Source organism: Coregonus clupeaformis, chromosome 19 (genome assembly GCF_020615455.1).
Source record: "Coregonus clupeaformis isolate EN_2021a chromosome 19, ASM2061545v1, whole genome shotgun sequence".
In the NCBI taxonomy this organism is placed as follows: domain Eukaryota; kingdom Metazoa; phylum Chordata; class Actinopteri; order Salmoniformes; family Salmonidae; genus Coregonus; species Coregonus clupeaformis.
Window position 1 is genome coordinate 42,175,706 of NC_059210.1, and position 16,144 is coordinate 42,191,849.

Sequence of the window (16,144 nt, forward strand, 5' to 3'; positions counted from 1 at the left end):
ACACATGAATAAAACTGAAAAGTTAACTGCGTCTTGTCTGGAGTATAGACAGCAGAACGGATGGCTGCGCAGAATGAATACTCAACGCAGAATACTTAATGCTGATTGGGACGGTTAATTAGAAGTCCCTCCCTCCTCTATCGCCTTTGACTCTGACGCAGCGTCAAGCGTGGGTGGGGAGGCGTTGTCTATATTGCAGTGAGCGGGGGTTCTTTTGCCAATCTTTGCTCGGAGTTTCTCGGATATCAGCAGCAAGTAATTTGGGCAAATCATGTCTGGATACTTGAAGGTCCTCCGCTCGCTCTCTAGATCCGCGGCCACTCTCTCCAAAACCCCCGCCGTGCTCGCGGCAGCTGCAACCTGCCAGAGTTTGCAACAAAGGAACTGTGAGTTTTGAGCAAAATAGAGGCCCTTTGACATAGTTACATGATAGTTTACAGAATCATACAGAAAGTGCTTTTATACTGCACACCGCAAAGCCGGGTAAACTAACGTTAGCCTATCCAGTTTAGCTTTCTCGCCGTTACTTTAGCTAGCTGTCTCTTGCGCCCAATTTGGCCAGTTTGAGATGTTGGTTTATTTTGGTTGATGGGTAAGTAACTGTTACTAATACGAAATATTCTTCAATTAGACAACTTATTCCATGAATGCACAGATTTATCCAGAGCGACTTACAGTTAGTGAGTGCACACATTTTTCATACTGAATACAACGTTTGCTCGGTGAATGGCTAACGTTAGCTGTCAGTGCACAAAATGGACTTGTTTGTTTACAAGGCGAGTCATCTTCCTGATCTAGAAACCGGTAGTGAGGGGATGAGAGGGTCGAGAGATTTGTCTGTCGCTCTTTGTTGGCTATAAAAAAATAAAAATTCACATTTTTTGGCCTAAAGTAGAGTGAATCACAACGAATTAGGCTAAATGAAGTTCTCGAGATTAGATTAATGTATTCCAAATATTAAAATATCAAATCTGTCAATTAACGTTACCATTTGCCACGCAAGTAAAACTTGCAATTGAATAGAATCAATGACCGGAACAAGTCATCTGTCCATGCAATCATGGTTTGTGAAGTTATTTATAATGTATTTTTGGTGTGAAAAAAATGTATAGTGTCAGTCAGTGTGAAATGCAGAATATACATTGATATAATTGTTTCTAACAGCTGTCAAAATGTTTACACCTCCGTTGTTTGGCACTAGCCACTTTTTTTGTTGCTAAGAAACTTTTATGAAGGTCAGCCTACTGTGGGACCAGGCTCTGCAACATAAAAATTTCTGCCAGAAGTGTTATGTCCCACCAACAGCATAAATTAACCATGTCGCAACTGTGGAGTCTATATAGAAAGCTGTTTGAGGGCACTAACCTAAAACGGGTACTGATAAAAAAGAATTTTGACCTCCCAAATAACTTTACAGATGCCCTATAACCTTCCAGATTATCTTTCAAATTAGAAAATCCAAAATATGGATAGTATTTAAAATAGTACTATGTCAGTAGCTAGTTAGGCCTATAATGCCTGCCCCTTCTATTCTTTGACTTTGAAGCACTGTATAAAGTAGCAGGTCAGTTGAAGGGCAGCTTGTTTCCCCTCTACCGTCCCCTCTATCTGCCCACATGTAGGCTTTACAAACCGTTGTCTCTGAATCCTGATCCTGATATTTATGTGTTGGAAGAAGTGACCTAGCTGCCGCTGCTGTCTGTCTAGTACGGGATTTTGTGAGGATTGACTCAAATGAAGGGGCTCTAGATATATTAAAGGCTTTGGTCCTGTTAAAACAACCCACTATCCATCCAGTCATACCCTTGTTGTGGTTGTAAGGCCAGAAGTAAAAAGGTTAGGCTGATTTAAAGCAAATACAGGCGACACGTCTTTTTTAAAAGTTTTACAATGCTCATGGATGGAAACTTTCAAACTATGGGGGATGTTTTTGCTGTGACATTTTACCTCATGTCTTAGCTCTCATATTTTCCTTAGCCAAAAACATATCATTAGTCTAATTTGTATTGCTTTGATTCAATTGACATGTTCATAAAGTTATTGGCAAACTGGCAAGTTTATTATTACAGTCACAAGATGTACTTTGTCTGCCAGGAGCATTTATTGCTTGTAATTGGAGCTTTGAATTTTGCTGAGTGGAAGCATTTTTAAATACAGGCATGACTGGGTATGGTACCAGGTGCTATTTGTTCTGTCAACTGACACACTTGCCTTTCCACTGACCTACACTTCAAGCGTGGAGCAAAATTCATTGGTCTGCTTCTGTCATTTTATTTGGTATAACATATACTTTTTAAAGTAGTGATATAAAGATAAAAGAACACAGAAAATGGAGTCATAGAAATCCATGTAATATCCCACAAATGTTTTGGTTGTCTGTTTGTACCATACACACTTCCTTCAATGCGTATGCATAAACAAATTGCTACTTTAATTTGCTAATCTCATTATTTTTTAAGAGTAGCCGTGAGTAGCTTTAGAAAGTAGATGGCGAAGTGCTCAGTTTTAAACGGATGACCTGAAATGTAGCCTAGACCTTATGAATGTTAAAAAAATAACCTTAAACACGCTTGACTGATATTTTAGTTAGCAGAATAAGCATAGCCAAGATCTGTTAACCTTCAAGAGTTAAGTGCATGTAGATATTTTGGTTTGCATTGTCCTTGACTACTCCAATTTAGGTGCATGTCATATGGGTATGAAAGCTTGTCTTGTGTGATACAGGCCTATCTTTGAAATGAGACCTCCAGTTGCAAGTGACTACTGTTTGCTCATGCCCCTGTTGGCCCCCTACTTATATTTTGCATACCTTAATGATTACTTATGTATAAACCTGTTTTGTGAAAGCTTACTTTGAGGTAAATGTTTAAATCCAGAGTTGGTGGCCCACCACTGTATTTATACTGAACAAAAATATAAATTCAACAATTTCATTGATTTTACTGAGTTAGAGTTAATCTGACTCAGTCAATTGAAATAAATTATTAGGCCCTAATACAGATATGCGTCTGTTGGTCAGATACCTTTAAAAAAAATGGCCTTCACAATGGGCCTCAGGATCTCGTCACGGTATTTTTGTGCATTAAAATTGCCATCGATAAAATGCAATTGTGTTCGTTGTACGTAGCTTATGCCTGCCCATATCATAACCCCACCGCCATCATGGGGAATTCTGTTCACAACGTTGACGTCAGCAAACCGCTCGCCCACATGATGCCATGCACGTGGTCTCCGGTTGAGGCCGGTTGGGTGTACTGCCAAATTCTCTAAAACTAAGTTGGAGTTGGCTTATGGTAGAGAAATGAACATGACATTCTCTGGCAACAGCCCTGGTGGACATTCCTGCAGTCAGCATGCCAATTGCACGCTCCCTCAACTTGAGACATCTGTGGCATTGTGTTGTGACACAACTGCACATTTTAGTGGCCTTTTATTGTCCCCAGCACAAGGTGCACCTGTGTAATGATCATGCTGTTTAGTCAGCTTCTTGATATGCCACACCTGTCAGGTGTATGGATTATCTTGGCAAAGGAGAAATGCTCACTAACAGGGATTCATTCTGGAGAAATACGTTTTTTGTGCGTATGGAACATTTCTGCGATCTTTTATTTCAGCTCATGAAACATGGGACCAACACTTTACATGTTGCGTTTTTTATATTTTTGTTCAGTGTATGTAAGGCCTTATTCAGCAAATTAATTTGGGTATATTGAAATATAAAAACTAACATGTTGTCTTACTATGCCAACCACAAATGCATGTCGGTTCATACCTTGTAAAAAGGCATTTAGGCCTATGTACTGGCTTTGGTCCAGCTGTCACCACAGATTCCAGTTAGCCTAATTTAGAAACCGCTTATCAGTTTTTATATATTTACCTTTCAACCACATGCCCCTACCCACACTATCTTCATTGAATCTGATCCATCCTGCCTGTGAAGACAGATTTAGGGTATTCTGTAATTCAGCCAAAATCATCAGCTTTTTCCCCACATTTCCTACCAATGATGCATTGCGGCAAGACTGGGGTCACACGACAAGATTCTTCACTTGTTCGTGAGGATTGTCGATGCAATGCTCTCTCACGAAAAACTGATGTGATTTGTTAACTTAGCTATACTGAACAAAAATATAAACGCAACGTAAAGTGTTGGTCCCATGTTTCATGAGCTGAAATAAAAGATCCCCGAAATTTTCCAGATGCACAAAAAGCTTATTTCTCAAATTTTGTGAACTAATTTCTTTACGTCCCTGTTCGTTCACATTTCTCCTTTACCTAGCTAATCCAACCACCTGACAGGTGGGGCATATCAAGATGGTTAAACAGCGTGATTATTACACAGGTGCACCTTGTGCTGGGGACAATAAAAGGACACTAAAACATGCAGTTTTGTCTCACAACACAATGACACAGCTGTTTTGAGGGAGCATGCAATTGGCATGCTGACTGCGAGAATGTCCACCAGAGCTGTTGCCAGAGAACTGAATATTAATTTCTCTACCATAAGCCGCCTCACAACAGCAGACCACATGTAGCCAAGCTAACCCAGGACCTCCACCTCCGGCTTCTAGACCAGCGGGGTCATCTGAGGCCAATTCTGTAAAATGACGGAGGTGGCTTATGGTAGAGAAATGAACATTTACATTCTGGCAACAGCTCTGGTGGCCATTCTTGCAGTCAGCATTACAATTCCACACTCCCTCAACTTGATGTGACAACTCCACATTTTAGTAGCCTTTTATTGTCCCCAGCATAAGGTGCCCCTGTGTAATCAGCTTCTTGATATGCCACACCTGTCAGGTGGATGGATTATCTTGGTAAAAGAGAAATGGTCACTAACAGGGATGTCAACAAATATTTGCGCAAAATGACAAGCTTTTTTGCCTATGGAAAATGTTTTATTCAGCTCATGAAGCATGTTTTCAACTTTACATTGCCTTTTTTATATTTTTGTTCAGTATAGTAGTCAACGCTCCTGCTCGAGTACACATTCTGGGTAAACAATGGCATCTTCTCTGGAGAGTTAACATTGTCTATTGCTGATCACGTTCTCAAAACTTGTCCTTGCACATTTCCCATTTACAAGAGTATTGCATATTTTGCCTATTTTATTTTTTATCAAATGTTTGCCGATATCTGGACGGCTCAAAGACTGGATCAGTAGCCGTCAGATTGTCTCTGACCTGCTTACATTAAACAAGCTTCGGTGGCGGCCGCGCACCCAGAGTTGGCAACGACAAGGGGATTTTGTCTCAAACTTGTCTGGGATAGGTAAATCAGGGTCAAAATCGTGCAGCGTATACCCAGCTTAACTGTAATGGGGGATGGGGGGGTGAATCTCTCATTCAGACTTCACCCAAGTGTCGGTAAGCTTTTCACACCTGGCAAACTTGTTCTCAAAACACATGATTTCTGCTAAATGTTCTCTACAGTATTTAAAGTGAAGGATGGCCTAATTGTTGCCAATTGTGATGGCTTGTCAAGCAAAGTCAACTATTGGCTCTCAATGGATTAAGTGCTTTATGACCTAAATGATTCTTCCTTTGGGTTATCTAGTTCACTGCATGCAATCCATCATCTCCCTTTTACTGTATGTGACTACTGTTTTATTGGCTCATGGCCAAGGAATGTAGGCCTAAATTAAGACTTGCGGCAGAGATGAATAAGCGAAGCTGTGTGTCACCATCTTTGCGTGCGGGCAAGGTTATGGGCCTTGTTTTACACCTCTTGAGAGGATTTGTGAATGACCACAAGTTCTGGAGTAGGCTGTCTTTGACAGGTGCATAGTCGCAGTAAAGGTCATATGTGTATACTTAATATAAAGGTTGTCGTACAGCATAGGTCTACGTGGTGGTCGTATTTGATCATTCTGCTGAATACCACCATTTTGTTTCGCTACACTTCTTCTTGGATGTCCTTTTTAATAATAATATAATAATATGCCATTTAGCAGACGCTTTTATCCAAAGCGACTTACAGTCATGCGTGCATACATTTTATTTTTTGTGTATGGGTGGTCCCGGGGATCGAACCCACTACCTTAGCGTTACAAGCGCCGTGCTCTACCAGCTGAGCTACAGAGGACCACTTTTTGGAGCAGTGGAAGCATAGACTTGGCAGGAACATCAGAAAGTCACTTGATTCCCTGCACCTCCCCCTTGCCACGCCCTCTCCACTGCATGGTGTATCTAGGAGAATGGGCGAGGGCCTTTAAAAGGCAGAGTCGTGTGGGAGCAGAGCCTTGTTTTCTAATCGATAATTGGACTACTAGTCTGGGTGAATCAGAGGGCAAGATTCATTGCAGCTACAGATGAAGGAAAATATAAATGTCTTGCTGTCAATATTCTTTAGTTATGGGCATTAAGAGCTGAATATCTACAGTGAGGGGGAAAAAAGTATTTGATCCCCTGCTGATTTTGTACGTTTGCCCACTGACAAAGACATGATCAGTCTAATTTTAATGGTAGGTTTGTTTGAACAGTGAGAGACAGAATAACAACAAAATAATCCAGAAAAACGCATGTCAAAAATGTTATAAATTGATTTGCATTTTAATGAGGGAAATAAGTATTTGACCCCTCTGCAAAACATGACTTGGTGGCAAAACCCTTGGTGGCAAAACCCCCAATCACAGAGGTCAGACGTTTCTTGTAGTTGGCCACCAGGTTCGCACACATCTCAGGAGGGATTTTGTCCCACTTTTCTTTGCAGATCTTCTCCAAGTCATTAAGGTTTCGAGGCTGACGTTTGGCAACTCGAACCTTCAGCTCCCTCCACAAATTTTCTATGGGATTAAGGTCTGGAGACTGGCTAGGCCACTTCAGGACCTTAATGTGCTTCTTCTTGAGCCACTCCTTTGTTGCCTTGGCCGTGTGTTTTGTGTCATTGTCATGCTGGAATACCCATCCACGACCCATTTTCAATGCCCTGGCTGAGGGAAGGAGGTTCTCACCCAAGATTTGACGGTACATGTCCCTGTCCATTGTCCCTTTGAGGCAGTGAAGTTGTCCTGTCCCCTTAGCAGAAAAACACCCCCAAAGCATAATGTTTCCACCTCCATGTTTGACGGTGGGGATGGTGTTCTTGGGGTCATAGGCAGCATTCCTCCTCCAAACACAGCGAGTTGAGTTGATGCCAAAGAGCTCCATTTTCGTTATTCTGTCTCTCACTGTTCAAATAAACCTACCATTTTAAAATTATAAACTGATCATTTCTTTGTCAGTGGGCAAACGTACAAAATCAGCAGGGGATCAAATACTTTTTTCCTTCACTGTAACTGTCTATGGAGATATGAAACCACAAAGAGCAAATTACTGTGCAGTGTCTTGTAGGATGAGGTGACTTTGATCACACGACTCTCCAACTGTTTTCTAGAAACCTCCCATGCAGCATGAGCCTATTCAGGGAACACTTTCCGTGATATTTTAGCATATTCAGACTGTCAAAGAATATATTCCAGTACACATTGTAGTATTGATTGTCATAGTTTTTTGGGTGGGCATGTTGCAGTCAAACAGATTAAGATATGTATGTATGGTAATGAGCTATAATGACAGACTTTGGTTGCGCTGCAGTTTTTGTACTTAAATTAGGCCAACATTGGTGCTCCTCACTACTAGGTGTAGGTCAAGACCGTGACAAAGGCTGCCGGTTCCATTAATGCACTCTATTCTATTTTGGACAGATGGGGACAAACGTATCCAGGTGTCCCAGCCTGTGGTGGAGATGGACGGAGATGAGATGACCAGGATCATCTGGGAGTTCATCAAAGAGAAGGTGCTGAACTGGGACCAATGGAGGAGGGTAGAGGGACAACACAGTGGCGTCTGTCAGCCCCAGGGGAGGACTGCTCTCTGACTAGTCTACTTTTACACAACTGACTGACCCATAGATTGAGTGTTTGTGTCTGTATGCTGTGGGGGATGGGATTTTGTAAACTTTCTCACACTCATTGGCTGCTCGCCTCTGGAGATCAGTCTGAACATGAAGATTCATGGGAGAAAAACATTACCTGTTTTCTGACTAAACATGTTTAACGCGTTTTGTTCCACGTAAAACCATGGGATCACATTACATGAATGAGAATACGATTATTACATCTACCAATGTGGAGAGCGCTATCTAAATGGCAGTCATTGTATTTTTAAAGATTGTTCTTGTTAATATTGACTTGACTGTCTTACTGTTATTTTGACCCTTATGTGCTTGGACTGTGATGTGGACATTGATTAAAGCGCATCCATACCATCAGTCATAGTTCACTGTTGAGACAATGTCTGGAATCCTCTTGTCCTCTGAATACATTATACCGAAGGTTTTCAAATTGACAAGATAGTCAAGTGACCGCTCCAACAATGGAGATAAATGTCCTCAAAGTCAGGTGGGACCATACTAGCAATGATTGGCCAGATATGCGTGTGAACAGGTACAACTAAGTTGTTTTTCTCAGTTGCTGGAATGCCACGTGGATCCACTTGTATCGGTACATAACAGCCTAAACATTACGAAACTTCTATTTGATCAAATACGCCTCACGTAATTCAACACTTTCACAGACCGACTCCCACATGGACAGATTTTGGGCGGCGAAAATCCTCTCTCTTCGCCTCTTCCATTCTGTTTTATACCGGAGGTAAACTTTCTTTGTGACAATCTGCAACTGGACATACACTGCTCAAAAAAATTAAGGGAACACGTAAACACAATGTAACTCCAAGTCAATCACACTTCTGTGACATCAAACTGTCCACTTAGGAAGCAACACTGATTGACAATACATTTCACATGCTGTTGTGCAAATGGAATAGACAACAGGTGGAAATTATAGGCAATTAGCAAGACACCCCCAATAAAGGACTGGTTTTGCAGGTGGTGACCACTTCTCAGTTCCTATGCTTCCTGGCTGATGTTTTGGTCACTTTTGAATGCTGGCGGTGCTTTCACTCTAGTGAAAGCATGAGACGGAGTCTACAACCCACACAAGTGGCTCAGGTAGTGCAGCTCATCCAGGATGGCACATCAATGCGAGCTGTGGCAAGAAGGTTTGCTGTGTCTGTCAGCGTAGTGTCCAGAGCATGGAGGCGCTACCAGGAGACAGGCCAGTACATCAGGAGGCCGTAGGAGGGCAACAACCCAGCAGCAGGACTGCTACCTCCGCCTTTGTGCAAGGAGGAGCAGGAGGAGCACTGCCAGAGCCCTGCAAAATGACCTCCAGCAGGCCACAAATGTGCATGTGTCTACTCGAATGGTCAGAAACAGACTCCATGAGGGTGGTATGAGGGCCTGACGTCCACAGGTGGGGGTTGTGCTTACAGCCCAACACTGTGCAGGACGTTTGGCATTTGCCAGAGAACACCAAGATTGGCAAATTCGCCACTGGCGCCCTGTGCTCTTCACAGATGAAAGCAGGTTCACACTGAGCACGTGACAGAGTCTGGAGACGCCGTGGAGAACGTTCTGCTGCCTGCAACATCCTCCAGCATGACCGGTTTGGCGGTGGGTCAGTCATGGTGTGGGGTGGCATTTCTTTGGGGGGCCGCACAGCCCTCCATGTGCTCGCCAGAGGAAGCCTGACTGCCATTAGGTACCGAGATGAGATCCTCAGACCCCTTGTGAGACCATATGCTGGTGCGGTTGGCCCTGGGTTCCTCCTAATGCAAGACGATGCTAGACCTCATGTGGCTGGAGTGTGTCAGCAGTTCCTGCAAGAGGAAGGCATTGATGCTATGGACTGGCCCGCCCGTTCCCCAGACCTGAATCCAATTGAGCACATCTGGGACATCATGTCTCGCTCCATCCACCAACGCCACGTTGCACCACAGACTGTCCAGGAGTTGGCGGATGCTTTAGTCCAGGTCTGGGAGGAGATCCCTCAGGAGACCATCCGCCACCTCATCAGGAGCATGCCCAGGCGTTGTAGGGAGGTCATACAGGCACGTGGAGGCCACACACACTACTGAGCCTCATTTTGACTTGTTTTAAGGACATTACATCGAAGTTGGATCAGCCTGTAGTTTTGTTTTCCACTTTAATTTTGAGGGTGACTCCAAATCCAGACCTCTATGGGTTGATACATTTGATTTCCATTGATAATTTTTGTGTGATTTTGTTGTCAGCACATTCAACTATGTAAAGAAAAAAGTATTTAATAAGATTATTTCATTCATTCAGATCTAGGATGTTATTTTAGTGTTCCCTTTATTTTTTTGAGCAGTGTAGTTTCCTTGACAGGACATCAGATTTAAATTTAGAACGGTTGACAATGTAAGGAAAGAATGAGTTCTGATTCCTCTGTCAATGTGTTCTGCCCCTCCAGCTCATCCTCTCCAATGTGGATGTGGAGCTGAAGTACTACGACCTGGGTCTGCCATACCGTGATCAGACTGATGACCAGGTCACCATCGACTCTGCCATCGCCACCCAGAAGTACAATGTCGCTGTTAAATGTGCCACAATCACTCCCGATGAACAAAGAGTAGAAGGTATTTGAATAGCATATAAGTATTTTGTAGTTTTACTGTAACAGTTTCATTCCTTCTCCAAATGCCCCATTTGTTTTTTTGTTAAACCGATAATGGGAACCTACGGTTGATGGTTTAAATGTTGCCATATTGCTGTTTTGTGCAAACTGTGGTTTTCCATCAGAGTTCAAGCTGAAGAAGATGTGGAAGAGCCCCAACGGAACCATCAGGAACATCCTGGGTGGCACAGTCTTCCGTGAGCCAATCATCTGCAAGAACATTCCCAGGCTTGTTCCAGGTTGGACACAACCAATCACCATTGGCAGACATGCTTTTGGTGACCAGGTAAGTTCCTTCTAAATGAAAGAAATGTAATTATTTGTGACTTGAGTATATGTGATTGTAACCGATCCGTTGTTTTACAGTACAGAGCAACAGACTTTGTTATCAGCCAGCCAGGCACATTCAAGATGGTCTTCTCCCCTACTGATGGGAGCAAAGGCCAGGAGTGGGAGGTCTACAAGTTTCCTGGAGGTGGCTGTGGAATGGGCATGTACAACACAGATGAGGTGAGTTCAGCACGGCATTCACTTAAAACAGCTTTATTTTGTCAACTAGATTATTTTTCTTTGAGATTCTAGTGGTAGTGCATGGAGTGAGTTCACCTACTGTAAACCTGCCTTACCATGTTTGTTTACCATCATGAGCAGGAGTGTTTGATTTGACAATATCAGAGGTCATGTGGCGAACTTTCAACTTGTCTAGTGGAAATAGAAGTGGGGACTAATCAGGGGTTAATAGCCAGAAGGTGGTTAACCTCTGTACTGCTGCTTATGACCTACACTAGGGGTGACCTATGTTCTTTCTATTCCACCAGTCTATTTCTGGCTTTGCACACAGCTGCTTTCAGTACGCCATTGGCAAGAAGTGGCCCCTCTACCTGAGTACCAAGAACACCATTCTCAAAGCCTATGACGGTAGATTCAAGGACATCTTTGAGGAAATCTACCAGGCGTTAGTATTTGTTGCTTTTTATGATCTCTATAACCTCAACCTGTTACGGAGTAAAATATTGGTTGTTTCTTCCTGGTTCATGTGGTTCCTTACATATAGTTTATATTGTGTAATGCACTGCACTCTAGGGATGTGACAAATGTACAATTTCTCTTAACGTTTAAACTGCACTTTAAAAAAATAGTTTTAAGCGTTGTTAAATCATAAAATGACATTCACAATTCAGATGTGGTTCTGCGTATGACCGCTGGGGGCAATGCAGTTCACTCTACCGCAGTCCTGGCTACATACATATCAGTCATCGCTAGGTACCAAAGTCATAAAGCTGGCCTATTTCTTCAATTTCTCTTCTTAAAGTGATTTTAATCCTAAACTTAACTACACTGCTAACCTTATGCCTAACCTTAAATTATATTTTTGGTCTCAATTTTTACAATAGACAATTTAGACTTTGTGGCAGTGGAAACCCTACCAGACATTACTTTTTTACTGCTGTCCCCCACTTACTCAACAACTGTGGTATTAATGCCATTTTAGGTTGTGTGCCTCTCCTCCATGTTGTCCGTATGTACTTCATGTCCCACTTCTCATCAATGTGATGGCTCATTGCAGTGATGTATGACAGTGTGTTCTTAGATGTCCAACAATCTGTTTATGCCACGTATGGTGTTTGAAAACTCGCGCTTTGCACTTGCAGCGCAATCGTACAATTTCTCCATCAGGGCCGTCACGGTTTTTCGACATGGCATGTGTAGTCTTGTTTTAGATATGTCGTTAGGGTATTGAAGCCGACATCCTCTACCATTGACGATGGCTGCATATCAACTGTAATCAGCGCTGTGATTTTCTCACGCAGTCTCTTATTGCACTGCTGCCAGCAACTGGTTGGGTCGTCCCTTTCAGCATTGCACCTGTACTGCTCAACTCCACCTTGCAAAGTTTGCATTTCATCACCTCTTAACTTAGTGTTGCCATACAGGACTTAGCTCATGTCACTTACCTGACTCACTCTCTTCCAGTTTTCCAACTGTTAACAACGATGACGTGCGGATCGCTTTTTATCCCATGGCAAATCATTTGAAAGATTCATATATCTCTGTATAACGTTACAGCATTGTTGCATTAGGTATTTGTGTAAACACATTAAATAAATCATGAGGATTGGGGCCTGTTAGTGGTAGTATTTTTTTGATAACTGCACTGTGATTTTAATTTTGTAAGAAAGGTTTTCGGTTAGAGATTGTTCTAAATGTTAACTATCCCAATGTCATTTAAACGTTCACACCCCTGCTGCACTCACTATCATATTGTTTGTGTCCATAGGAATTACAAGCCAGAGTTTGACAAGCTGAAGATCTGGTACGAGCACAGGCTCATTGATGACATGGTTGCCCAGGTGTTGAAGTCCGATGGTGCCTTTGTGTGGGCCTGCAAGAACTACGATGGAGACGTACAGTCTGACATCCTAGCTCAGGGTGAGGGATTAGGAAACCTACACCTCACTTCAAATGAAATAGAAATTAGTTTGGATGAAAATAGTCCTGTAACAGGTTTGACTACGGGTGACTGACATACCGTCTGGGTTGCTGACATACTGTACGGGTTCTCCACAGGTTTCGGCTCTCTGGGTCTGATGACGTCAGTGCTGGTGTGTCCGGATGGCAAGACCATTGAGGCAGAGGCAGCCCACGGTACAGTGACCAGGCACTACCGCGAGCACCAGAAGGTTAGTCACTCTAGTACTAACCGCCTCCATTACAACCCTAGGTCCATATTTAGAGAAGCATAAATCATGGCGCATGCAACAGTAGTATGGGAGGAGTCAAATTAGTGTCCGTTTGAATGTCTGCCTGGTTGATTTGTGTATGAACAGTGCCGTCTTGTGGTGGAAAATATGCTGCCAGAATGACCTCATAGGCTGAAAGAAATGATTCATCAACATGGGATTGTTCTAGTCCTATTTTGTACCTGTATTTCCATGGTTAAACTGTAACCTTTGTCCACCTTTAGGGAAACCCAACCAGCACCAACCCCATTGCCAGCATCTTTGCTTGGACCAGAGGGCTTGAGCATCGGGGTAAACTTGATGGCAACCCTGACCTGATCAAGTAAGGAATTAATTCCGCTAGTCTTTTTTCTTTTTAAATTTAAATGTATTTTTTACAGATATTGTCACTAGATATGATAATGTACTGATCAAGTTTGGCTTTAACTTAAGTCTTCATGTACTATACCATGAAGGGAATTATTTATCATACAACAAGCAGTTGTGCTGTATAAATCCCACTGTTCTATTCCATTAGTGTTTGCCAGGCAAACGGCAGTGTTTAGATTCACAGGTCATCTGTTGTGACTATTACTGACTCTTTTCTTTTTAACCTGCAGGTTCGCCCTGACTCTGGAGAGGGTGTGTGTGGAGACAGTTGAGAGTGGTGTTATGACTAAGGACCTCGCCGGCTGCATTCACGGCCTTTCCAAGTGAGCTCATTACTATTGCATTGACTAAATTCTTGATCTGGCTAACATGTTTACTAATGCATGGATCATTGTCATATTTTGGTGCGTTTTTGTACTAATAAAATCATTTGATTTCCCTGTCATTGAAGTGTGCATGACTCTGTCTCAGGGACAAGGTCTTGACTGAAGACGGAGTAAATTGTGTTCTGATCTGTCCTTCCATTGCAGATGCAAGCTGAATGAGCACTACGTCAACACTGAGGACTTCCTGGACACCATCAAGAACAACCTGGACAAAGCCCTGGGCAAGTGAAGGACTGAAGAGTGCAGCTAGCCTGCAAGTGACATTGTCCTGTTTTTGTACCTCATTTTTAACTTAGGTCAAGATAACCACATGCATATTGTCTGAAGTAATATGTAGAGCATAATGTAGTGTGTCAGATTAGGGGATTCTACTGTTGTGAGATCTGTTCCATCTAGCACTCCTATGCCTATGTTTCCAGGGTTCTATTTTTGTAATTAAATACTGTATTCCGATACTGTATTATGCCTTTGAAGAAACATGAAGGCCGTGTCAAGAATATTTGCTTATCCTTGTTTGATCTTATACTTGTGTTCTGCCTTATTTTAATATTATGATAAAAGGAGCACACTGATTTTAAAGGTAAATAAATTTATTATTTTACAGTTGTCTGGTACACATTTTACAGTTCTAGCAACAGGATATTTCCACAACAACGTGTAACACAGAAAGCCATTCAAGTTTCAGATCCCCCCCCCCCCCTTGTTTCATCACTAAAGCCAGATGATTTTTTTCTCCATAAATTTGCATTGTTTATTAAATGCAATATATCAACATTGTGTATGGATACCTAGTTTGCAGGTGATATGTCTGTAAAGCTAAGCAGGGAAACGGATTATAGTGAATTTCCCACATTTTCTGCTGGGTCTGTGGCCCTGTCTCATGTTGGGAGGTTGTCGTTCATCACTTTAGACCAGTGTGCAGCATGATGGATAGCACACTCCTGTAGACCCACAAGGGCACTTAATATTTCTGTCAAGTTTTAGGACAGTTCCTGTTGAGACTCGCCATGAAAACCGCATTTGCTGTTGAGAAACGTAATATGTCCCATAAAGGCTTGCATGGGGCATAAATTGTGAAGTGTCCTGAAAATTAAACTGCACTAGTGTCTTCACCATGGTAATCTTTTCTAAAAATCAACTGCGTGGAGGACAAAGCCCAACATTTTACTACATGAAGTCTGCTATTGGGCAATGTGAAATCAAGCTCTACAAAGCAGAGAAAGGGTGCCACTAGACTGCTATTGCCTTAAGCAGCAGGGTTTGGCAATATGGCCCAGAATTGGTCATATTCTTTGGTAAATGGTGGCTACATCTGAAGGGCAATGGCGAAAATGGAGTGCCAAAAGCAAAATAAACTAAGATGTGGGCTGCGTCAATACAATTATTTGACCGGGGTCAAGTGACAAATACCGAAACTTAAAATCAAGCTGGTCACATGGGGCTATAAAGTGATTGTGTAATATTAGTATATTTTGACAATGGGATTTATTTCTGCATATTGCAAAATATGACAGAATATGAAACAATCCTATGTAATCTAAACAGGTTTAGCAACCTAGAACTGTAGTTGAAACTACTCACAGTATAAATGTTAAACCGAGAAGTAAATAAATGGTTGGTTCACCAAACATGAGAACTGCTTGAACGGTATCAGCTTTGGTAAGTGACATGAGCAGAGGACACATTTATTTGACTGGCCTGTATGCATTTCTATACATGTTAATAAAAGCAATAATACTCAGCCATATTGTGATTTATCCACACAGACTTGCTGGGGATTGTCTGAGTAAGTGCAGTTCACTATCATGTATGTGTTTCCAGAGTTAGGCCACCCCTGGGGATGTACAGTACCAGTCAAAAGTTTGGACACACCTACTCATTCCAGGGTTTTTATTTTTTACATTGTAGCATAATAGTGAAGACAAACTATGAAATAACACATACGGAATCATGTAGTAACCCAAAAAATTATTTTATGTTTGAGATTCTTCAAAGGAGCCACGCTTTGCTCCCGAGTGGCGCAGCGGTCTAAGGCACTGCATCCCTGTGCTAGAGGCGTCACTACAGACCCTGGTTCGATTCCAGGCTGTATCACAATCTGGCCGTGATTGGGAGTCCCATAGGGCGGC

The 16,144-nt window shown here is 42.3% G+C and overlaps 1 protein-coding gene across 2 annotated transcripts; it reads left to right on the forward strand.

Moving 5' to 3' along the window:
* Positions 1-175: 175 nt before the first annotated feature.
* Positions 176-15,756, forward strand: LOC121531928 (isocitrate dehydrogenase [NADP], mitochondrial). 2 transcript variants are annotated; one of them, XM_041837495.2, is made up of 11 exons: positions 176-386; positions 7,685-7,776; positions 10,316-10,481; positions 10,645-10,805; positions 10,886-11,029; positions 11,338-11,474; positions 12,798-12,949; positions 13,088-13,200; positions 13,485-13,582; positions 13,860-13,952; positions 14,160-15,756. In XM_041837495.2, exons 1-11 carry the CDS (start codon positions 272-274, stop codon positions 14,242-14,244), a joined length of 1,356 nt encoding a protein of 451 aa, XP_041693429.1. In that variant the 5' UTR covers positions 176-271; the 3' UTR covers positions 14,245-15,756. The 2 variants fall into 2 exon arrangements, with proteins under 2 accessions (XP_041693429.1, XP_041693430.1); XM_041837496.2 differs by having other exon boundaries at positions 186-592.
* The last annotated feature ends 388 nt before the right edge of the window (positions 15,757-16,144 follow it).